This window comes from Orcinus orca, chromosome X (genome assembly GCF_937001465.1).
Source record: "Orcinus orca chromosome X, mOrcOrc1.1, whole genome shotgun sequence".
Classification (NCBI taxonomy): Eukaryota; Metazoa; Chordata; class Mammalia; order Artiodactyla; family Delphinidae; genus Orcinus; species Orcinus orca.
Window position 1 is genome coordinate 115320773 of NC_064580.1, and position 26019 is coordinate 115346791.

The 26019-nt window shown below is 42.1% G+C and overlaps 1 protein-coding gene across 1 annotated transcript in view; it reads right to left on the reverse strand.

Annotated features, from left to right (window-relative positions):
- Positions 1-440: 440 nt before the first annotated feature.
- Positions 441-26019, reverse strand: part of GPC4 (glypican 4) — a 109123-nt gene continuing 83544 nt past the window's right edge. Inside the window, exons 3-9 of the mRNA XM_004285473.3 lie at positions 22731-23122; positions 10100-10265; positions 4805-4935; positions 4565-4711; positions 3836-3972; positions 2999-3174; positions 441-2897 (exon numbers count right to left, since the gene is read on the reverse strand). Of these exons, the coding sequence (XP_004285521.1) occupies positions 2695-2897; positions 2999-3174; positions 3836-3972; positions 4565-4711; positions 4805-4935; positions 10100-10265; positions 22731-23122 (1352 nt within the window). The 3' untranslated portion in view covers positions 441-2694. The remainder of the gene's footprint in view (positions 2898-2998; positions 3175-3835; positions 3973-4564; positions 4712-4804; positions 4936-10099; positions 10266-22730; positions 23123-26019) is intronic.

Below are 26019 nucleotides of genomic sequence, written 5' to 3' on the forward strand. Positions count from 1 at the left end.
AATTGTTTGTATGGTTTTATCAAAATCATAGGTGCTAATTACTGACTTTTTGAAATAAAGTACAAATCTAAGTGTCGTAAAATGTTGTTTCTTAAGGTACAGATGAGAAATGACTTTGTAAAGCACGAACCCTTCACGTGCTATTAACTGAGGCTTTGGAAAAGTAAGGTCTCCTCACAAAGCTTTTTTCCTACCTCATATGCTAAACTCTTAGGTTTTAAAATATTCAACTTGCCTTTATTCCTGTTTTGGGGAGGGTGTGGGGGTGTGAGCCTGCCAGCTGGTTAGAAGCCAAGAGTTATCCAGTCAGACCTGAGTGGAAAAGTCTAGGATTTGTTTATTTCATATTCAAGTTCAAAAGCAAGAGACAATTTAAATAACAACAGAGTAACAGGAAAAAAAATGCAAAGAAAGAAAACAAATCAGTTAGACTCCAGAAGAACCTTCAAGAATATTTAATTCGGAAAATGTTATTGGTTTCGAGAACTTGACTGAAAGAAAACAGCTGGGCAGAGTTCAAGGTTTTAAATTAAAAAACAATCTAACAAAGTCTATGGGGATAACTCTTTGAGCCACATTTTGGAGACCAGATTCATTTCTACCAAGTAAAAATAATAGCAGTCTAAGCTAAAAAGGAAATTCCTCACAACTGAGGTAGTTACTAAGTATCAGCACATTTTCCAAGTTCTCACAAGGCAGCTTAGCTATTTACAATCAATTTTTCCTCATACATAAATGGAGCGCCTTTTCAATTTTATGTCTTCTGTGATTTGTTTAAAAAATAAAAGAACAAAACACTTATACACACCAGCCAGAATATGCCTATTTTATTAACATCATGCTTTAATAAATAACTGGCTACTTCTAATAAAATTAAGCCTCTGTTGACAACAGCCCCCAATATTCCATTTTGTCCATTCTACAGAATTTGGTGTAAAAAGTTGAAGGAAATGTAGACCCTGAGCTATCAAGTAATTATGTTTCAATATAAAAATAGAGAATTACTCTTACAACTGAAGATTAAACAATAACACAAACAACCTCTCTGTGGGTTTCAGCTTCCGTGGAATTGGTTGGGATCTTAATGGCTGTCTAAAGCAGGAAGAGACTTGCAGAGCGTGATTCTTTCTGAAGACTTCTGGGAACTCTTTTTAACGTGGTTTTGTTACGTTCTCATAGTTTTATGGGCTGTCATTTGGTAAGGACTCAAGGAAAGAAAGGGCGCCAAAGGGGCCAAGGCAGTGCTTACTTACTCTTTGGCCTGGGACAAGAGATAATGGCCTTTGCCCGTTCACCTGAGCGGCTAAAGGTCATCACTAAGATGTGGTCTTCTCAGCTCTACCTACTCCGACTCCTTCCCCGCCCCCCGCCAAATCCTGACAACACATGAAAAACAATCTGGACGTTCAGATCTCCCCAAGTGGGCTGCTTGCCTGATAGGGTAGCACACAGCTGTGAACCATGCATGGCAAGACCCTTGCCTTTCCGATCAGACGGGGCTGGGAGAGAAAAAGACTCAAATAAGACACCTTAAATCTCTTTTAAAAAAAAAAAACAACCCTGGGATCCAAAAACAAACACAAATACACCTGCTCGGACGAAAACTTTGCTTGAGTGTTGATAGTTACTCCCTGAGCCCAGGCTGTACCCCAGTTCTGGCTAGCCCCCAGACAGCTCCCTCTGTATGACCGGGGTTGAAATCTGCAACAAGAAGGACCAAATGAGATTGTTGGGATATCAATTCAAGGAGGGTCAAGTGTGGACACGAAGACCAGCAAACGGTGGGCGTGCTCACTTGCCTGGATAAAAAAACCAAACCAAACCAAACCCACCCCCAAACTAAGTGTGAACAGGTGATAACTACGATACCCTGCATGCCTTATATCTTTCGAGGGAGAATGCAACAGGAATCTTCTAGATGGACTACACTTTAAGTATAAGCGGCTTCAAGAAATGGACCTGTGATCTTAGTTTATACAATCCAACTCAACCAAAATGGGTAGTCTGCAGTCTCTTCCAGTCACCAGCTATAAATGAAGTATAACCTTCTTCTTGTATTGATGTTTGAATACAACCTGACAAGTGACTCAGAAGCCCCCTTGCGCCTTCACATTCTGTCCTAACTTAATAAACATTTTTAAAATGACCTCCTCTTCTCTCCAGATAAGGCAACTAAAAACAACAGGGATAAATGGCAATTTTACTGCTTGTTGGGCTTTTTCTTTTAATAAGGTAACATGATAAATAAAACCTGCTTCTGTACAGCTATTTAATATTTCAGAGATACGTACATGTTACATGCCAAGAAAGGACCCTGGTTTTCTTGTAAGAAACAAGGTGAGACCGTATTGAAGAAGAAAAAAAAAAAACCCACAAACAAACATAACAAAAACAAAAGAAAACAAACAAACAGAGTGATAAAAATCACAAATGCACAACTAACTACAGTTCTGTACCTACACTGTTAGCCACATTTAACATGATTCTGAGGAATCAGGACCGACCTTACGTACAAATCCCCTTTTCCCGCAAAACTGAATGAAAAAACAAAGTCAGCATCTTTTAAACCAGTGGCCACATAGTAAAAACTGTACATTGTTGTCCATTCATTTAAAAAGCAAAGTCACTAGGATGGTATAAAAGTGATAACCGGTGCCTTTTTGATGATGAACACTTCTTCTCTAAGGTTGAGAATTATCTCCATTCTCCCTGCATAACCAGGGACAAGATGCAGAAGACAGTGAGGAGGTAGGGCTGGGCCCCAGTGGGGACCCCAGCGCTGCTGGCTTTATCGCTGACGCTCTTCCCAGAGTGGTCAGTTGCGTTATACTCAAACTCCGAAGGGCACTGCTGATACTCACATCCGCTTCCACTTCCTTCTCCACTGCTCTCATCACCTATTTTTGAAAAAAAAAAAACAATGGAATAGAGATTTCACTCTGCTGCTTCTCATCACAAGGTATATAACAATTTGTCCTTTAGAAGCACAAATGCTTACTGATATCAAAGAAGTCCACATCATTCCCATTATAAGCATTCTTCATTTTACTGGTCATAACTCGAAGAGCCATGATTTGACGAAGGATCAGTATGTCCGGTTTGCTGGTGTCAACCTGGACCTCCGGATTATTGCCCTGGTTGGCTAATCCGTTTCCTGTCACTGCAAACAGGTACCTGCAATGAGGAATGACCCCATTCACATGATCAGTAAAACAAAAAGTTACAGAAGACAGTCAAAGATTCCTGCCTAGGTTCTAGCATTTTCCACGGAGTGCAATGAAATGCAAGTGCTTGCCTTTCGAATAACTTGAATCTCTCCTTTTCCTGGGTATACATTATGTTTCTCCAATCTGACTGTGACCTTTTTGAAAACTACCCATTTCGTGGAGGTTGGTGGGTCAGAGTGAAGTGGGTACTTGTCTAACTTACTGAGTATGTAGGGGAGGGACACAGAGCATCGTCAAGTAAGAGAATGAGACCCTTGGAGAACTGGTACTTTATGAGGCCAGGCAGTCGAGCACAGGACCACAGGTATAAAACATTAAAAATAATGACACTATTAAAACCGCTCAATCCCTCATTGCAGCTGTAACACCAGCTTATAACCACTGTCACAAACCTTTGACCCAGAACTCTTTGCAAGTAGCTGGGGGCCTTCCTGACACTTCTACAGCAGAGCCAATTCCTAAGAATGTCTAGAAGCCTTCCATGTTGTTGCCACCTACTTGTGAAATGCTTCATGCTGCCTCGACTAAACAACTGAGCAAACCTTCTCTGAAAGGTCTCCGGGCATCCAGGAAGGGAGAGATTGCACACCCGTTCGATGGAGGCTAACCTGCTTTTGCCTTTTCCATTCCAGCAGTCATCCTCATTGCCGTTTCCTGCAGCCATCCTCTCATCGTTGCAGACGTTACTAGGAAGAGAGGACCAGAACTTCTTGGCCTGCTTCAGTTTCTCCTTGACATCAGTAACCTCATTAAGAGAGAGAGAAAAAGAGACCTCTGTAAAACCCCAAAACCACCTACACATGTGCCCTTTTCATCACTGTAAAGTGTCTTCAGAGTCTCTCCGTAGTCAGAGGAGAAAAATGCAGATCACACCGATATGTAAAATGTATAAAATCACCCAAAGGATTAACAGGTGAAATAGAAGCTCTGTGAAAACAATGTTGCCTAGTGCCTAGATCCACCGTCCATTCTCGCTCTCCATTAGAACCGCCATCTGAGGCCCACCGGGTCTCACACCCCGGAGATACACTGATACGACACAGTCTCTTCTCGCGGGCTTTTATAACTCAGGATCCAACCTATGTGTTACCCACACTGTGAAACAAAAGGCAGGTGTTCAGATATGCCTCGGCACACCCCATTTGTTAGCCTACGGATGAAATTTCTGAGCTAGGGAATCAAAGAGGCAGATTCACTGACATCCCTGTGCAAAGTTGCTGGAAAACTTTCACTTGAAAAGACCCAACAGTTGGAAGCGTCCCAAATAAAGATGCATTTGGAGCAAATGTTTTCAGTTCTTTGTCATTAAACACGGCCATTCCTGCCAAAGTGCTCACCAGTCGGTCCAAACTAGTGCCAGCTGCTGTGGTTGGGCGCTCCTCGGGGTGAAAGGGTCTGAAGCGGGCACTGAAGGCACTTTCAGAGATGGAACGGGAAATCCGACCAGCTGGGAGAGGCTTAGGGGGTCCACATCCCTGGAAAACCTGTATTGGCATAAGTGTGGTCACGTGATGGAAGTGACATCGCAGGCTGGAGCGGGCCCCGTCCTCTCCTCTCCAGGACCCGGCCTTCCTTACCTTCTGAGACACCTGCACGCTGTTCTCCTGCATGTTCATAATAGCATCCGAAATCTTCACATCGATGGGATCCATGACCGATTCAATGTTGAAAGGACCCTCTAACCTCTCGGCCACCATCAGCATAGCATCTAACATGAGGTTTGGGGCAGAACAATACAGCATACAAAGGAAATCATTAGCTTGGCCTTGAGTGATCAGTCTGATTACTTTACTGTCTTTGATTCCCTTGGGTGGGGTGGGGGGGGGTGCTGGGGGGGAGGGGGAGGCATGATCATCATTAATTCATGCTTTTAGATCTATTTCTATGACACAGAACTTCATTCAGTCAGTATGTACCACTAGCTCTCTAGAGTGTGAAGTGACCAGACGAAGGCTTTATTCCACAGCAAGGAAACCCAATCGGGAACCTTCTAACACACTGATTATTCATCCCTCCATGTGTCAGTGGCTGTCGTTGTACGGCTCTGAGCTAGCTCCCAGCTGACAAACCTAAGGCTGGAAGCAGAATAACATTCCCGTTCTCCCAGAGACCTCCACGGATCTTCTCATTGCATGTTCCATTTACAAGAGTCAAAAACATAAATCAGTTCGAATCCTGGCATATCAATTCTTTTCTTTCATTTTTTAAATGAAACCCTTTCAGATCCTTGAGTGCGCAGTTAGAAAATACAAATGAAAGTGCTCCTAGGAACTCTAATGACCTTTCAAATAATGACATTTTGAGAAATGCAATTTTTGTATTAAGATAAACTTCCCATTTCAAATACAAGGGCCTTGAGTTATTTTAAAGCAAAAACATGTACCTTTTTTTTTTGTTTTGTTTTGTGGTACGTGGGCCTCTCCCGTTGCGGAGCACAGGCTCCGGACGCGCAGGCTCAGCGGCCATGGCTCATGGGCCCAGCCTCTCCGTGGCATGTGGGATCCTCCCGGACCGGGGCACGAACCCGCGTCCCCTGCATCGGCAGGCGGACTCTCAACCACTGCGCCACCAGGGAAGCCCTGTACCTCTTTTTATTCAAATGAAAAGACAACCCAAGACAGGGCACAAAATCCATGTGTTCACAATACGAGTCTTCACTAATTACTCTGGAAATCACTTTTTCATTTTGGAGGAGTCTAGAATTTTTTAGGACACATTGAATCTCTTAAATGAAAAGCACTGTATGGGTTTTCTTGTCATCCATGGTTCTTGGGATTATGCGATTTAGTATTTTTCCCTGATACTTATTGTGTAAAATTAGAAGAAATTGGAAAGGTAATCTCCAAATGAGAAAAAGGATGCCTCATTCATGACACGCAGTGAACTTTTAAACTTGTTCTTTCCCCTTAAAGGAGAGTTAGGCTCACATTCTCCACAGCCTTCAGGTAGTCCAAGGACAGCTGCCAGAAAGAAGGGCGAGTTTCTAGAAGATGGTGTGTCTCTCTCAAAGCGCAGGCCACAGCTGAACTTCTACCCGAGCTCGCTGATGGAAAGGAGTTCTGGCATCAGCAGATCAGTGAACCCAAATCTGGTCAGCGACCTTTCACCTTCCCCCGAGAACAAATGCAACCCAACATTTTAAAGCACGGGCTCATTTCTTTCAACTACAGTTCCGATGTCACAAACCACGAATAGATGTCCGTGCAATGCAATATTTTTGAACGTCATAACAAATGAAGTTTCAGGTTGCATTGTGGCAAGCGCCAATAAACTGACACTTCCAACCTCTAAGGAAAGGCTGCCAGCATGAATATACCATTGTGCTCCAGGAGAGGAAAAATGCGTTTGATGTGCTAGCAAAAGGGGACTTTTGTAAACAAGTGGCGCACAACCTAAACGTGTTCATCACTGTCGAAGCATCAGGGCTGCCACGTCCAGAGAGCACATGCCTTCAGAGCCGAGAAGGAGTTGCTGGCTCCAGAGAAAAATATTATGAAGGGACAGACCATAAACATCTCAAACACAGAGGTTTCAACAGGAAGGAAACGGCGCACCTCATCACTACTTATTCCCCTAGTGGCAAGGAAAGGCCAGATCGTGAACGTGTTCACGTGTTTGTGAAAGGGAACATAAACCCCAATTCTTCTGGCTGTTTGGTGTCTTTGTCAACTCCAGGCCTGCCGGCTGTGCACAAGGCCCTGGGAAGGGAGAGGGGCCGGGCCCTTGTCGCGCCGCTGCCATGGCGTTGCGTGTCCCCGAGACTGAAGAATGCGAGTGAGGCTGTGGTCCGCCTGGAGGCTGCAACCCGGGAGCCAAAGCCGCCCCTCAGCCCCAGGGCAAGTCCTGCCTGGCTATCCACGGGGCGCCTCCATAGAAGCGGACGGCCCTGATGAGAAGCCCCAAGAGGAGTCCCACGATGGCTGGTCCGGTGTTGTTGCTTCTGATGGATCTAGGCTGCAGGTCTCCCTTTGCGGGGTATCTGACCGGCTCCTGCCTCTTGCCAGGAACTGGCTGACGTCCCAGCCGGCAATCCCGACCCCCTCATACTAAATTCCCAGTGGCAGCAAACATGGGACGTTCATAAGGGTGGCTAGGAGCCAGATGAATGTTACCACGACGGCAGTATGCGACGGACAGCAAGTTGCACCTACCCGTAATTTATGATTTCCCAGAAACTGACTTTCGTGGTGGTGGTGGTGGTGGGAGTATTTTTCAAAAAGAAGGTTTCCTGTAACCAACCTCTTACGAAGCCAAGTCCAAGGTGTTTTGACTATTCGGATCCACCTTGATAAAGCTGGACGACAGTTTAATAGGTACAGTTCAAGAGAGGGACACGAGGGCTCGGCAGCAAGAAGGCAGAGTTGGAAAACTCATCCTTAGTCTCTTCAAAGGGTCTAGTCCAACTGCAGGAGTTTAGTGCTCAGGACACGCCCCCCGCCACCCGGGCAACAAAGCAGCCCCTTCTCACTAGGGAAAGCGATTCCTCTTGCACTGTGCCGCCTATAATCAGAAACCCAATCTTCAGCCTCGCGACCCGACTGGATGAACAAAAGGCAGTTTCCCGACTTAACCCCAACATCTGATGTAAAGAAGTGGGGAAAAAATCCCTTGCCCATTCATTAACTGCAGTCATTTTAAGGGGGGGGGGGGAAATTCCTTGCAAAGAAAAAAAAAAAGAACTTATGGTAAAGGTATGTAAATTGGGACTGAATTCTATAACCACAGAGCAAATTAAACCCTTGTGAAAATCCACGAAAAAGCACTGGAGATTAACAATGTCTATTACTCCTGGCCTTTTATATCAGCTTATTAGAAATAAATAATAAAACACCCATTAAAAATGAAGCTTAGATATAATTATATTCCTCCTCCCTCCAGAAAGCATCACTTAAAATTAACTGAAGAAGATTGATTCTGAAATCCTACCAATTTCCACTTGGGTTGAATTTTTGTTCCATCAAAGATAACAAATGTAATTTGTAAAACACACAGCGAGAATAGTGGCAGCAAGGGAAGTCCTCCTTGATTTTGAGTACCTGGTTGAAGACGTTAATTAAGCAAGCTAGAGTATGGTTTTAATACGGACCTGCAGACTCTTGGAAAAAATATGTAGAAGAATTTGTATTTTAAGACGAGTTTCTGAGTTATAGTTTCTGTCAGACACATTAGAAGAACAGAATAGTGTACCTCATTCCTGATGTGTCTGTAGAAAAGTTACCCAAACTAGATCATTGTCACCAGACACTGTTGCTACTGTATAGCAAACGCTACAGCTCTGCCCAGAGAGCTAGTGCATTAGATGTTACAGGGGAAAGCGAAAAGGCAAACCATCTTGTTGTTTAAAAATGAATTTAGCAAAAGTGAGCTGCAAACTTGACATTTGGGGTGGCGGTGAGAGTGGGATTAAAAAAGAGAGGAAGAAAGAACTTTTCAACTTTAGATCTAGAAATGCCATGGGCTTTTATTTCCATGGGAAATATTTTCCAGCAACAATTTCTCCCATGGCTTCTTTCTGGGCATGATGGGCCATTTGTGCGTGTGTGTGTTGACTGGTCTTATGCCTTCCCTTTCATGGGATTCGGCTTTTCTGTGTGTGGAAGATTTTTTCAGGTCTTCTAGCTTTGAGCTATTTAGGCTACAATTGTGCCGAAGCGTTTGATATTCACATCTTTTTTTTTCCCTTGTGTCAGTGTTCTCAAGAATCTGTTGGAGCCAATTTATTGATGCACTTTCAGAGTTAATATGGTAATCAGCTCTCATGCAGACTAAACAGCATTCCCCGGCTCCAATCCCCGCATTCCCCTCCCCCAAAAAACCCTCAGCAAATTGCGTACATGTTCCCATGATGTGGACAAGTAAGTGAAAAATAGGTGCTTACAAAGACACTCAAATTCTACAATTACGTAAATGTGGCTGGGTATGGGAGAAAAACCTGAGTTTGTTTTGGGGTGCTGATAGTATGTGGGTGAAGCCCCACCACCACTAGCAGCTTCAACAACTGCGACTAACATTCCGGGATTCCCATATGCATTAAGCAGGCATCGAGGGAGTCGATGACTGGATATTTCAATCATCCATAATTTGTCCCTTCCCACATAATTAACATTCTTAGAAACAGGCCACTTTACTTCCATTGGTGTCTGGGTTCCCAGTAATGGTTTTCTAAGTTTGAGGTGTAGATGAGAACACTGACCTCTAAAATTATCAGGACAAAAGTCCTTCCATTCTCACCAGAGCAGTCTGTGATTGTTAAATCTCTACAGAAACATAACCCTTACATTTCCACAATCAGATTGCACCTGATACAAATACCCAATGGGTATCTGGCCGTTTGCAGAAGATTTGGTTGCAATGTAACAGATATAACATTTGAAAAGCCGCTTTCACAGCTCAGTGATGGCTGTACTCCAGCATTTACATGCATACCAGCCTATGATGCAGAACTAAAACTGACCTTTAGGGGGAAAATGTCAAAAAATCACTTTCTTGTTATTAAAAGTTGGTATTCGCTGCGTCTAATGTCTGTCTAATGTCTTCGGAAATGCCACCATTAGTTCAAGGGAACATTTACCTGTAGAGTGGTGTGAACTTTGAGTACAGTTAGAACTCTGGCAAACACTACATAACGAACAGAAATTTCATCGCTGACAATTAAAACATTCCTTAGGGAATTCCCTGGCGGTCCGGTGGTTAGGACTCTGTGCTTTCATTGCCAGGGCCTGCGTTCAATCCCTGGTCGGGGAACTAAGATCCCGCAAGCCACGTGGCGTGGCCAAAAACAAAATTTTTTTAATTAAAAAATAAATAAAACATTCCTTGTGGCAGAAGCTTAGCAATCAATAGCAACAGAAATACATTAATCGCCTGCTCACCTATGAAATTGTTCCACTCGAAATCAAGATCCCCTTGGTTGGCCAAACAACCTCTCATGATGTTGGAGCAGTAGTTGTAACAGGGTTTCACAGTCACGAGACCTTGGCAGTGGGAGCAGTAGATCATCTTCAACAGGGCATGGGTACACTGGGCTGTGGGGTTTACCTAATTGGGAGAAGAAAAAGACAACGGTGGGGCAAAGATAGACACAGCAATTGCAAGTCTATCAAGTTGACTTTGAAGGCTTGGCCATGAACTTCCCTTAAGAATGAGTCGTGATGGGTCACATTTAGCAGGCCTGGCTTGCTTCTTGAAGAGCAAAATTAGATAAAGAAAAGGGGTATGCTGGGAAGAAGGTGGAGGTAGGGATGAACACTGAATTACCTTAAACAACAAAGTTGCATATCACACACAGACTCAACTACTCGCACTCATTTTAAACGGCTCAACGATTTCAAAGTCCTTTTACGAATAAATTTCCAGGATCACCGTAAGACGCAGTAGTAGAGGTGGTCTTTACCTGCCCGCCATCCATGGCCAGCTGTGGCCTCTCCCATCACCGTGTTTGCCTTCCCAGACTGGAACTCAAGCACATCTTCTCTTCAGACACATCGACTACAAGACTGCCCTTTCACACGTAAGCCCCCAGTCGTTTAGAAGGGTACCTCGTGTGTACTCCCTTCTGTGCCAATAGCTGCACAGAAGACAAAATTAATGTATCCTACAGGGAAGAATGTGAATAAATTTGAACCTGGGGTTCTGTGAAGGCCGTCCAAGGCTTGGGGGCAGTATAGCATAGAGTGCTCAGGGAACACTTGATGAAGAGGTGGGACTTCAGTTAAATTCTGAAGAAGGGGTTGGATTTATTTATTTATTTTTAAAATTTTTATTGAAGTAGAGTTGGTTTACAATGTTGTGTTTAATTTCTGCTGTACAGCAAAGTGACTCATATTTATATTCTTTTTCCTATTCTTTTCCATTATGATTTATCACAGGACATTGACTATAGTTCCCTGTGCTGCACAATAGGATCCTATTGCTTATCCATCCTACATATAATAGTTTGCATCCACTAATCAGAAGGGGTTGGATTTCAATGATCAAATGAAGGGAGAACATCGCAGTTAGGAAGAATGAAATGAACAAAAGCATACATGGTACTGAGCAGACCGTGGAATCTTAGAACGGGGTTGAGGAATTATGGGAAATAAGGTTGGCTGAGTACAGGAAGGGCTGTGTATGTGACCGGACAGTAAAGGGGATTGAAAACCAGGCAGAAATCAAGACACCATATGGCAGGACACAGGGAGCTACTGAAAGTTCATGAGCAAAGGAAGAGGCAAGGATGAAGGTGGCACCAAAGACGGATTGGGCTAGGCGTCCTCTATAGAGAAATGAGACTTGGTTTCATCTTTCTTCAATTGTTTGGCCTTTCAATTGCACTTCTATAGGGTGCAATTGTCTTGGGCATAGAAGAGCCGATCCCATCCTGTCACTCATTTCCATCAATGCTTAGAAAGGATCATGGCCAGGATCACAAGCTGGCAGCTCCCCAAGAGTTCCTGTGTTGTCATTCTCTCTGCGCCACCCTCCCCTTTTGGAGTCAATATCAGAGGATTAGTGCATTCCTCTCTATCAGTACCAACCAGCTCTGCAAACAGAGACTTCTGAAAGCAGATACCACCGCAGGGAACAGATGCTGGGATGCAGGGCAGTCCAGCAGTGCACTTCACCTGCTCTGGAGCGTAACTTTGGATACCACTTATCAACAGTAGCCTTAGGGACAGGAATGGGAGATTAGCACCATCAGAAGAAAAACTTCACACTGTTAGGCTCCTATCTGATGTACACACACACACCCTCTTATCTCAAACAGAACTCTAGCCTAAAAGGGGGAGGTACATCCAACAGGACGGTAGTTGTATACACCGAAGTCAGGGTTCCCTGCGAACAATTAGGACTTTTCCACAGTTTTAACCAGTGCCAAATGTTTTCCTAGGCAGTAAATTAGTCCTTTTAACTATGTATTAACGTACAGTAAAATCTTGGCTAAACAATGCCCTGGAGGAATAGCCAATCTGGATAGCTAGGTTTCCTGGACAGCAACAAGAGCATGCCTTTAAAGTCACAGAGAGTTAGGACTTTGATACTTTCCCACCCCCTCACTGGACAGAGGAACAAACAGGCCTGGAGAGAGGAGGTGGCCAGACATTCATAGAAGTTGGAAGGGGCCCTAGAGATCACGGAGTACAGCTCTCACATTTGAGGGATGAGAAGACCAAAGCCAAAGAGAATAACTGACTTGTGGGCAGCCACCTCACTGCATATGACTCCAGCACTGCACCTTAGCCAACACTGAAACGATTTCCCACATATATCATGTGTCCCTGCCTCTTTAAACTGAATTTATGAAACTCGAATCTTAAGCATCGGTAGTTTTCTGCTTTATCTTAAAAAAAGCAGAGGTTCCACATTGGTGAGATTGCCAAAAATGGCTGGATTCTGGAGAGGTAAAGAGTTATTATGAAAATGCCTGTGAAAACCAGGTTAGCGCATGGCATTTTTTTATTATGATGCTTATCAGGAAACAATGACTCGTGCGAGAAAACAATGTAAAAAGTTAACATGTCAACAAGCAGTTACTGAGCACCTACTATGTGCCAGGGATTATTCTGGAATGCATTTGTGATTAGGTAGCAAGGCAAGTAGGAATTTCTAGACTATGGGACCTGTCCTAGAAAACACAAAGAAATTTCCAAATGGTGTAGACCTTTTGGAAATAAGCAAAAATTTTAAGCTCCACAATTGTGCTCGAGAAACACTTTTGGCCAAAGAAGTCCTTTCCCTTTCTTTCTCTTTTTTAACTCTACGATGGGGTTCACTACATCCTTGGTTCAACTGTAAGTCAAATCATTTATGCAGTAGGCCTTACAGGAGTATCCTAAAATAGGTTGCTGGAGCCTCAAGTTTTAAAAGAGAGACCAAACCAAATGACACAGTAGAGTTTTATTAAAGGAAGATCATGAAGCTGGGTTTGGCGGAGTTTTTCCATTTCATTCTTTGGCTAAGTACGGGCTCATGTTCTGCACATGATTTGTTGTGTAACTACTAAAAATGATCACAAGGAACTCAGCAATAACATGCTATGGAAACACTAAATAATACCAGAACCGGGGAAGTTATAAGAAAACTGGGATGAGAAAGGACATATGAAATACCAAAGTTAGAGAAAATCTGTCTTTCGTCTCACAACCACTGATCAGACTACCATGCAGTGTTTTTTACATGAAGGGAATTCAGAACCTGGGAAATAAACCCCTTGTGTGGGATAAAGTAGAAAGACAAAGGCTTTTAAAACAGTCATGAGAACTAAAGAAATAGAGGTCCCCTGCAATGCTCACTCCCCCAGAAGAAGTGATGAGACTACCCCCCAGGTCTTGGGTCCCCATTCTCACTGACCTGACCAAGTTCAGGATGGTGAACACAGAGTACTAAGGCCCAGCTCTCCTTTCTGACTCTGGACTACCCCAGTGGGCAAACAAAATGGCTGTCTCTCTTTTGGAATCGTCTATGGCCTCTCGGTAAAGAGCAATGTAGGTTGGTCAACAAGCCAAAGGAATACTATTGCACTGGGAAGAAAAAGCCTAATAGTATACAGTACTTCAATTTAAATTCTCCTGTGGAGTTTCTGGTAAAATCTAGCATCTCCTTGATCCAGTGATGGCTCTCGCCGTCATGTCATGATATACCAGGCCCTCAAGGGTACTCCATTACAAGCTCTCAACGGTCTCTCCACCATGCCAGGGGCAAACCTTTCACCCGAAAGCAGATATAATAGTAGACGAAGTCATACTGTGTTCTGGGGATTTAATAATTTTGAATATAAATTCAACTTCACTCACATTCTACTCCCTTGTAACACTCAAAATCAATCACTTCTCTCAAGTCCCCAAATAACTTAGTTACTGAAATAATTTATACCAGAAGACCCAAGACTCAGTGGTAGATCATGCCACATGGGGATTAACAAAATGGGCAACCATATTCTAAGATCTTGCTTTAATCCTCACTTACGTACTGATTCTCTATGGCATGCCGTGCCACTTAAAATGATCAATCTGATTATTCCTTTGGGTCACAGGTCTTGACTAATGTTTGATATGTTTTCCTTTTATTTAGAAGGGTCTGTTGAGCCCAGATGTGACTTCCAGAATCCTTGGGGCTGGGGGAGGAGTCGGGTAGGGGTTAATTATGGTTGCTTTTATAAAAGTCAGATTTTTCGGACCCCACTTAGCAATTCAAAAGTTATTTCTCAAAATGATATTTAGAAAAAACAAGAAAAGGAAAACTGTACACACTTCCCTTCCTCCTTTGAACCACTGACATAAAGAATGGGTTAATGGTCTCAGACAGAAAATGCTTACTCAGATTCTATGGTTTCATGATCATGAAGGTCATGATGTTAATACTGAAGAGAAAAATATTCTGTTCGATGTCAGAATTAATTTTCTACTGATAGCTTTTATTGGACTTTATTGCTTTATATGATATGGAGTACTTACTATGTGCCAGGCTCCGTTCTAAGTACTTTATATGTATTAAATCATTTAAGCTTCAAAATAATCATAGGAGATGAGTAGTATTATTTTGTTTCACAGATGAGGAAACAGAGGCCTAAAGAGATTAAGGGACAAACACAACATCTTCCAGTAGATGGCCAAGATTTGAAATAGGGCAGTTTTGTCCTAGAGCAGGTACACTCAATTTCCTTGATGTATATCTTTTGAGTGCCAGACTATCGGAACCTTACGGGCAGCACATGGGGCTGGTCCTCCTGCATAGCTCGCAGATCTAACATAGGGTATCCACACACAGTGAATACCTCAGCTCTGGGGTTGGATATTTTCTAGTGAGAATTTGCAGGTTTCAAATTTATTGACCAAATGAATCAGTTTTTATGTTGATGGGCAAGTTAGGATGCAACTGTTCTACATGGAACGATATCTGACTGGACAACTATGGATGAGATGACAGATTTTTAAATAATTTTTAATAATAATTTTAATAATTTTTAATAATGACTTATGCACTCAGTAGCCACAACTACTGAGCCTGTGTGCCACAAGTACTGAAACCCATGCTACAGGGATGAGAAAAAAAATATTCACCAGAGGTAGACACAAAGAACTCAAAAGCTCAAGTAAACACTGCTGGACACGAAGAGAAAAGAGGTTACTGGAACAAAACAGGAAACTATATATTTTGCCAAAGCTTTAACAGTTTGAAAAACTTGCAGCTAAATGTAGCAGAGATGATCAATTTCTACTAGAACGTGGCATATTATTTATATAAGGGAAAAGTTTTGACATTAATTACAGAAGAATGAGATGGCTTGATTTGTTTACTTTGGGGGACCAGTATGATAGAAAGGGAACATCGTCTGGACTCGATATTCCTTTATTAACTCAAATCAAAATCAATCTGAGTTATTGAGCATAATGACAATACATTAATAGTCAACTTCCAAGCCTTATGAAATCCTTCAAGACTGACTAAGGTGTTTCTAAATGGCAAGGTAACAAAGAAGTTAGATCTTAGGAGCTAGTCTATGTTTCATGGTAAAAGTCAGTGGAGGGGGAGGGGTCCTCATTTCCTTTTTAACTTATTAAGACTCTTTTAAAAATACTCATTCCTGCGTTCCTCAGGGTATACATTTAACGTGACATCTGCACTCCATTTCTGCTATAAAATGCCTTTGCAGAAAAGTCCTTTTCTCTGCAAAGACTCTCCTAATATAGATTGGGACTTTCTACCAAATAACCTGCATTTTCCAAACACCACATTAAAAACTACTGCAAGCCGCCTGAAAAAAGAGAAATCCTGGAACAGACCTCTTCACACAGCCTGGATCTCATTTCAGTAATTCAGAATGAGCCTTCAGCCACATTACACAGTGATGGCAGTCAACATGCGGCACTCAAGTTACAAACACATTTCCTTCTAGTTTCTTCCAGTTCCTAACATACATTCACTACAACATTTTTCCCCTGCACTGCCAATAGTACCAAACAAACAGAAAGGGTCTAGATTTTTGTCTGTTCTTGGTAACATAAGCACCCAACAAAAATAACAGGAAATCGTTCCCCAAATTATGGTCAAAGAAAGAGATAGGGGGACTATCAAAGAAAGAGATAGGGGACTTCCCTGGTGGTGCAGTGGTTAAGAATCCACCTGCCAATGCAGGGGACACAGGTTCGATCCCTGGTCTGGGAAGATCCCACATGCCTCAGAGCAACTAAGCCCGTGCACCACAACTACTGAGGCTGTGCTCTAGAGCCTGTGAGCCACAGCTACTGAGCCTGTGTGCCACAACTACTGAAACCCATGCGCCTAGAGCCCGTGCTCTTCAACAAGAGAGGCCACCGCTCGCCGCAACCGGAGAAAGCCTGCGCACAGCAATGAAGACGCAACACAGCCAGAAATAAAGAAAATTTTAAAAAGAAAAAAAAAAGAAAAAGATAGGGAACCCAAACATGCTGTGAGATGTGAAGGGTTTATTCAACAACTTCCCAACTCGGTTTGATTTCAATACACAAACGTGCTAAGAAAGAAGGTGGAGATTCTCCTATGTCCCTGATAATAGGATTTTAAACACATAACAAAAGATATAAAATAAGCTAGGATTCATTCAGGAATATTTGGAGCCACACTGTAGCTGAAACTGCATAAATGCTTGAAAATAAGTCTTGTGTTTTAAATTAGACTCAGTTATGATAAGTTGAAGCATCATTGTATCCGCCCCCTTGTAGAGGGCTCTATTATTGTTTTGAGAGTATTCAGTCCTTGACATTTCCCACAGCCCTACCTTCCCCATGTCTCCACCCCTGTATGTATTATAGTGTATAGAATATATATATATACATATATATATATATATATATATATATATCCCACCTTTCTCTTTGCAATTCTAGTCTTTAAGGTTGTGTGTGAAAAAGAATATTAAATGTTGAATACATATCTACACTTAAAAGCTTTTTGTATTGCTCATTTTTAAAAATAGACATAATGATTTGGGGAAATGGTAAGCTAATTTGTGTAGTACTCTTGTAGGTGTCGGGGCATTGCGAATAGACAACAATGAAGGGGGATCAATGGAAATCGTTTTCAAGGCAGGACAGTCATTTAGACATCACAAGGCTAAGGCACCGATTTCTAATTACAGTCCCCGGAGTTTGGGGTTGGGGTATAGACACAGCCCCATTATGTCAGTGTTAATTGAAACCATGAGAATGCAACTCTCTTTGGCATAGGAGCTATTAATTTTCACGGTGCATGTAACCACTTGTGCATTTTTGAAAGACCACAACAGACTTCACCCTTCCAGGCAAAACTGCTGCTGCTAGCAGGTAAATAAGAAATGTATCATGAACCATGACAAGTAAAGATGGAATAAGTAATACAAAGATGTGTAGCACCAGGGTATTCGTGAACCATCTGTTCCTAATTAAAGGGACTTTTCTGAAGTTTGAATTGCAAAGCTCAATGGAGTAAGCTGAAATCACTGGATGTCTGCGCCCAGAAAAACTGAAGCAAGGCAAGCATACTTCAAGTAAGAAGCGAGTTTCTCCTGAAGTCAGTTAAGCTTGCTGGTGCTAATAGCCTTTAAAAGGTTTAGTGATAATCAAATCATTGCTCAGCAAATAACAGCAACCCTTTTGTTGCAAAAGTAAACTGGAGAAGCAGGGCATCTGCTCATGAAAAGAAAGTGTGAACATCTCTGAGTTAAGTATGCATAACTAGTCCCAAGACCACAATGGTTTTCCTAGTTGACTTTAAAGCCTTCTTTGTAGATGAAGTGGGTGAGGTTCTCCACCCTGAAGGGTCTTTTTCAGGCCCAAGGTAATTAATTCTACTGGACACCAAAAGAAGGAATGTATTTCTTGGGCTGCTCCAGTTCCACCTGTCAACTACATTTGGACAACAGTTCCTACATGAAAAAACATTGCTTGGGTCCCCACACTGTTAGAGCTTACTAATTTTTCTCAATCAAATGTAGATTATTTTCAACATGTTCAATTTGAAATATGCTTTTCATAGCCAGATCATTTACTGTCTTCCCCATACCACTATATCTTAAATTAAAATCTCTGTTGAGCTGGTACTCATACTCCAAAAACGAATGTAATGAATATTTTTTCAAATGTGCAAGTATTCCTTTCCAGCCTTCTAAAAAGAAACATTACCCTGATGATAGATTTTTACATAATTTGTGCTTTGGCATCTTTAGAAACTGATTTGGTGCTTGAGTGTCTTATTATTATGTAATTTAGATATAACTCAACCTAGTGGAAGGGTTTGATTTCAAGTCAGTCCTTAAGTCAAGAAGATGCTCAGTGGTAAAGCAAAACATTATTTTTTAAAGTTATCAATTACAAACACAACATTTAAAATAGTCATATTTCTCCAAAAAAGATATACAGATGGCCAATAGGCACATGAAAAGATGCTCAACATCACTAATTATTAGAGAAATGCAAATCAAAACTACAATGAGGCATCACCTCACACAAGTCAGAATGGTCATCATTAGAAAGTCTACAAATAAAAAATGCTGGAGGGGGTGTGGAGAAAAGGGAACCCTCCTACACTGTTGGTGGGAATGTAAATTAGTGCAGCCACTATGGAAAACAGTATGGAGGTTCGTCAAAAAAAAAAAAAACAACCTAAAAATAGTTACCATATGATCCAAAAATCTCACTCCTGGGCATATATCCAGAAAAACATTCTAATTCAAAAAGATACAGGCACCCCAATGTTCATAGCAGCACTATTTACAATAGCCGGGACATGGAAGCAACCTAAATGTCCATCAACAGACAAATGGCTTAAGAACATGTGGTACGTATATACAATGGAACACTACACAGCCATAAAAAGAGAATGAAATAATGCCATTTAGAGCAACATGGATGGACCTAGAGATTATCATATTAAGTCAAGTATGTCAGACAGAGAAAGACAAATACCATATGATAGCACTTTTATATGTAATCTAAAAGATGACACAAATGAACTTATTTACAAAGCAGAAACAGACTCACAGACATAGAAAACAAAATTATGGTTACCAAAGGGGAACGGGGTGGGGGAGGGATAAATTAGGGGTTTGGGATTAAAAGATACACACTACTATATGTAATATAGATAAATAACAAGGTCCTACTGTAGAGCACAGGGAACTATATTCAAATCCTGTGATAAACCATAATGGAAAAGAATATGAAAAACTGTGTGTGTGGGTGTGTGTAACGAGAAACTGTACACGAGAAACTAACACAACATTGTAAATCAGCTATAATAAAAAAATTTAAGTCATAACAGTATTTTCCACTAAACAATTGGCAAGTAATGTTTTACTGAAAGTAAATTGAGCCCTACAGCTTGTATTCATTGTATTCTCATATAACGATGCAAACAACTCTTAGGCAGACATGAGAATACAATGAATATAGAATAGGGATCAATTCTCCAAAAATTTAGGGTCATATTTGGAAATTAACTTTCTCAAACAACTTGACAAAACTAAGGTACACAGAAATTTCTTTCTTGCTTTAAAAAAATTCATACCAGGGCTTCCCTGGTGACGCAGTGGTTGAGAGTCCGCCTGCCGATGCAGGGGACACGGGTTTGTGCCCCGGTCCGCGAAGATCCCACATGCCGCGGAGCGGCTGGGCCCGTGAGCCATGGCCACTGAGCCTGCGCATCCGGAGCCTGTGCTCCGCAACGGGAGAGGCCACAACAGTGAGAGGCCCACGTACCGCAAAAAAAAAAAAAAAAAAAAAATTCATACCAAAAGCAACATTGGAAATTGTGATTATTTCCTTATGGGTCACATACTCTTTATTGCACAGGTAAGTAAGGGTGAACAGTCAATCTTATTGATTTCCCACCAATCTTATTGGTGGTGAACCAATCTTATTGGTTCTCAGTTAATTCTGGGAACCATGTCAAGAAGAATGCGATACTGGGAAGCCTCGAGTGTTTATTTACCCTGGGAGGTGGCATAACGTGGACTAGACTTCTAGCCCTCAATCTTTTAACCTGCTTCCTTGGTTCGACCACCACCTTCCCCCTCAAGTTAGGGGTTCTGGAATCTCAGTTCTCTATAAAGGGGCCCCAACGGGGCTAAGGGAGGCTAACACCGTGGCAGGCTTGTGTCAGCCTGGTCCTTTTTCCCAGGAATCAACTCAGAGGGGGGATGGTTAATGTAAAGAAACCACTTTCAGACACTTGCAAAGCATGTTCTAGTCCTTGCTTTTCTCTTTGGCACACACATGCACACGCACATAGACGTTCAAAACCACACGGCACGCATGGACTCCCCTGGTGGCGCAGCAGTTAAGAATCCGCCTGCCAATGCAGGGGACGTGGGTTTGATCCCTGGTCCGGGAAGATCCCACATGCCACGGAGCAACGAAGCCCGTGCACCACAACTACTGAGCCTGCACTCTACAGCCTGCGAGCCACAACTGCTGAACCAGTGCGCCGCAACTACTGAAGCCTGTGCACCTAGAGCTTGTGCTCCGCAACAAAGAAGCCACCGCAATGAGAAGCCCGTGCACTGCAACGAACAGTAGCCCCCGCTCGCCGCAACTAGAGAAAGCCCGCGCGCATTAGCGAAGTCCCAATGCAGCTCCCCCGCCCCCGCCACCAAAAAAAGAAAAAGCAGCACCTTTCTGCCTATTCAGCTTAGGATAAATGCGAGGAATTGCTGAAGGAGGGCAGATGTGTTAGGGGAACTACAATGTGATTAACTTTGATCTGGATTAACTGTGCATTGTTTAGGGACTCTGACACGAGCATCTCCAAGATTAATAATGGTTGCAGAGGTGGGGGCAGCAGTTCAGGATTCCGACTATTCCTTTAATTATACCCATCACCTCCCTACTTGCTCCCACCCACCCCTCATATGCCCCAACAATTTTTTTTTGTTTTATTTTTTTGCAATTTATGATGAAAATATCAGGAGGAAAAGGAGTGAACAAAAACGTACTGTAATGAATTGTTTCCTGATGGCTTATGGCTGGGAAATGGGAACACACACACACAACTGTAATAATGGAATGCAACCAACAAACTAATACTAACATCTCCCAGTGAGACAGCCAATAAGCACCTAATTTTTAAAATACACAATTCTTTATCTTCACTCTGGTAAATGTAAGATTCCTCGCTAGGGGGACCATGAATCCTGGTCTGCCCATGTTATCTGGGCATAATTGTTTTTAAGCACCTCCTGGTTTGGACAATAAATTATATGGCTACTCTAAATCTGAATGAACTCTCTAAGAAGCCACTGGATTTATATTTTACTGTTAGCATCACTGTCTAGTTTGTATTTTGACCAGTCCTCCAGTCCTCAAAACAACCAAATGGGCTAAAATTTGGCTTTTCCTTTGAGGGCCTAAAGGTAACAGCACTGAGATCAGTCCTGCAAAGATAACTTTGCTCCAGAATATTCTATTTCTTCACTGGCGTTGAGTCACAGAGGGGAGAGGTGCAAAGGCCTTCAAAAGGTTTTCAAATTTCATCTTTTTTGGGGGGTGGGGGGAGTGAAGGGGCCATAGAATCTTTTCCCCCTTGAAATCATGTTCAAAACCCTACTACATACAACTGAGGAAAGCAAAGCTTCCCTGGTGCAGCCAGGAGAGAAAGGCACAGATGCAGAGTCTCGTCCACTAGAAGAACCCTGTGTCTCCCTTATCTCTCCTCAAGGAGGCCCTGGAGGTACCTCCTTAGCTGGCTCCAAAGAACAGTCTGAAAAATACTGGTCTGGTCCAATTCCTCTAATTTACAAATGAGGAAAATGTGGCTCATTTCATTTGCTTTCTCCTGCTAGTACAATTCCATTCTCTTTCCTGGTAATTCTATAAACAAAGCCATTAAGTCAAGAGCAGGTGGTCCACATTAATGGTCATAGAAAGGTCTGTCTTCTAAAGGGCTCTGAGTATACCTTATAACAAGGAAACGTATAGTAATGGATGTGAAATTCTTTTCTAGACTGTAACTAGCAGGCTCAAACATAGTCACTCAAAACAACCAAATGTGGAGTCTATCTGTGTATGTTTCTTTCTCTGAAGGAGAAGCAGAATAAGAGCTGAAAAGAATATGGAGGTATTAAATCCATTTTTTCAAAGTTTTTTTGGGCTTCACAGCATGTGGGATCTTAGTTCCAGGACCAGGAATCAAACCCTTACCCCCTGCAGTGGAAGCATAGAGTCTTAACCACTGGATGGCCAGGGTAGTCCCTAAATCCATTTTTAAAATTAAGGTTCCAAAGTGAACACGTATCCTGCTTCTAAGAATAGTTACCAAAGAAACCACAGGAAAGAATGATGTTGATACGTGAAGATGTTCATCGCTGTATTGTTTATAGCCACATGATGCACATGTATCAGGACGAAGTGTAGGAGAGAAGAGGGGAGAGAAGATGAGAAAAGAACAGAAGAAAAAGACGATTGCTATTGAGACGATGGAATTCTACTGACTTATTTTTCCACATCTCCCAAACTTTCTTTTAATGTGAAACAAAAGAAAACAATAACACAGAATGCAAACGGCGCTTACCACCAAGACTTTGCTCACTACATCTCTTGCAACTGCTAAGCCCTGAGCAAAAGTGCGGGCTGCTACAAATGCACGAGTGACCTGGAGCTTCAGTTTCCGAGGGACATCTCCAAAGGGCTTCAGCTGCTCCGTGTACTTGCTCACGCACTCCAGATAGTCGTCTGTGAAGTGGTACTGGGAGTTCACTAGGCGGAACATCCGCTCCAGGAGGCGGGCCCAGAAGTCATTCAGCATTTCTTCCAGGTTCACATTTCCTGCCACATAGTAGCGCTTCAACTCTTCGAAGAGATCTTTAAATAGCTCGGAATTTTGCATGTACAAGTGACCATATGTCTTCACAAACATGTCATTCAGGGATTTCTCCGCATTTTCAAGTAGTTCTTTGAAGAATTCTAAAAACAAAACCAAAAAAGAAAGGAAAAAAGAAAGAGTTCTCAGTAATTCAATAACAGAGTGCCTGCTTTTCAGGTAAATCTGAAAACTGGAAAAAAAATCCTGAAATTAAATTGGAAAACATGCTTGTATATAAGGTGGATTTCTTTGGGGGGATTTGGCATCTCTGATCGTTTGTCAATGAAAGGAAACCTGTGTCACAAAGTCACGTGTGTCTATGTCTAAGAGGGAAAAAACTTTAAACGGACAACTTCTCAGGACTCCCTCCCTCCCTCCTTTTTCTTATTTAGTCACAAGGTAAATAAAGAACTGGATAAAAATGGATACATAAAGTCTAAAACATGAGGTTTCCTAGAACTTTTTACTATAAGAATCTAAACCAGGGCTTCCCTAGTGGCGCAGTGGTTGAGAGTCCGCCTGCCGATGCAGGGGACACGGGTTCGTGCCCCGGTCCGGGAAGATCCCACGTGCCGCGGAGCGGCTGGGTCCGTGAGCCATGGCCGCTGAGCCTGCGCATCCGGAGCCTGTGCTCCGCAGCGGGAGAGGCCACAACGGTGAGAGGCCCCCGTACAGAAAAAAAAAAAAAAAAAGAATCTAAACCAAAGTGGATAATGCCTCCTCATTGTAACCTGACACCAGGACAGGTGTTTTCAAGACATGCTGTTTACTTAGACATGATTATTTTTTCCTTTTCTCCTCCTTATATCTACATGTCATATAAGAAAACTGCCTGGGAAATGCTTGAGGCCAAGAAACAGAATGAAACAGCACACATAAGCAGGAAAAGAGCTTCTCAGGTGTTCCCTGTGACACTAGTATAAACTGGGATATCCAAGGTGACCTCGGGTTGCTAAAGGATTCATACAGTAAAACCATGAGATTAAGATAACATGGAAAAATAACTGGGAAAAAAAAGAATACCTGTGTTTTTTGGGTTTTTTTCAGATTTACTTTTTGGGCACCGCATACCCACACAGCCTAAATGTTAAAGACTTTAATCTCTTAAATACAAATGTCAAATTAATTTCTCCTGAAGCTTTTCTCAGGGAGTTCCCTGAAGAGAGGAGCTAACAGTCTATCTGCAACATTAATCATTCTTAAAGACTCTATGTCTGGTATAACAATAAACACCTCATGGTATCAAGTTTATAAGCAGGAAATGTAATAAATACCAAAGTAAAATATAAGGACCACATCAAGAAAGAAGCTGCCTCCAAGTGAACATGGAACAGAAAGGAAAAGAAGACAACTCCTTCAAAGCCAGAACATTAAGTGATCTTCTCAAAATGCAATAGCGCTACAAAACCATTCTCTACCGTTTGCCTTTTATTTCCTGGGTTTTCTTCAGCGAGAGAAAGGGAAATCCCCATTACAACTGCACAGCCTGGCATTTTTACCAAAGTTCTCTCCCTGGAAGGAGGCCAGAAAGTACATAAGGAGCTAGGGGAATGATAATGAAAAGAGTTACTCAAATCAGGTAGCCGGGAAGGCCTCCGATTCTCTCCAAACCCCAAGTGGTTCTCAAGTGCGCTTCCATGGGCACACACCATCACCACTGGGACACAAGTTCTTGGACCCCACCTTAAACCTACTGGATCAGAAACTCTGGAGGGTGGGACCCAGCCATCTGGCACTCTGCTATACCCCAAACTTTGAGAAGCAAGACTCTAGCCAATGAAACTTCTCCCATTTTGCCTCTCACTAGCAATCAGCACCAACCTGGCAACTGTGCTGAACGTGGAGCATTCAGGGTAAGGGTAATGTTTTAATTGGAGGAAAATATATTTCCAATAAATTGGGTTTAAAATTTTGTTGCATTCTTGGGTGTCATTTCTTAAAGAGGTTTTGGGGATGAATTTTCTTGTGTGGAAGTATCTCTCAACTAAGAGTCGAGATGCAGGCAGCACTTTTCTAGACTTCAAAGTTGTGGAATCTTAGGGCGAGAAAAGACCTTAAATGTCATCTGGTCCACTTCCCGTACCGTCCTTGAATCACTAGCGTCCTTGCCAAGTGGTGCTGGCTTTCACATACTGGAAAAATAAAGCCTGGTTATTGAGATCAGCATGGAAGCCTTGTGTCAATCCAGTGCTACTAATATTTCACCATCCAAAAGAGCACATTCCAAAGGCAACCATAGGTCCTTCCTTAGATTGGATTTTTACTATATTGCTCATAAAATTGGCACACATCATTTAGTGTAGAAACAGGATGTTGAGAATTATTTGACTTGTGCTTTCATGACTCATTAAATAAGTAATTCTGAATACTCACTTGCATTTCTAATGAATGCTGGTTTTAAGGGTTGGGGCAGAGTGGCATGTCGAGCTCAGTTTTAACTGAAAAACACTATGAAATGTCACTATTTTTTTAGGCTTAAAAGTGTTCCAGGTCAAAGAAACGCTAAGACACTGAACATTTTATGGAAAAAATAAAACATTCTTAGAGATCCTCATTCAGGTCAACAGCCTATGGGTCGGTGTAGTTATATATAATACAGCTACTTCAAAGTACAAGAGCAATGATCCAACGAAGAACAGGACTGATTCTAACCCAGCATGCCCTCTGTCCAATACCACAATGGACATTACTTTATTTCCTGGGACTCAAATTCTGCTAGGAAGGTTGTGTGTGTGTGTGTGTGTGTGTGCGTGTGATGTTAGCTTATATTTTCAGAGTTTAGTTTGGTGCTGTATACATATTAAACTCTAATTCATTTAATCATTCAGAAAATTGATTTCCTTTCCTTCACATTTTAAAAGATTCTTTAGTGTGGCCGTATAAGTTGCAAATATAATTCCACTGAGTGGATTATATATAGAAATTCTACAAAACTGATATAAGGAGTTAAAATCTGCTAATTTGATCTCTCCAAATAGCTATGTAATTTGACAACTAT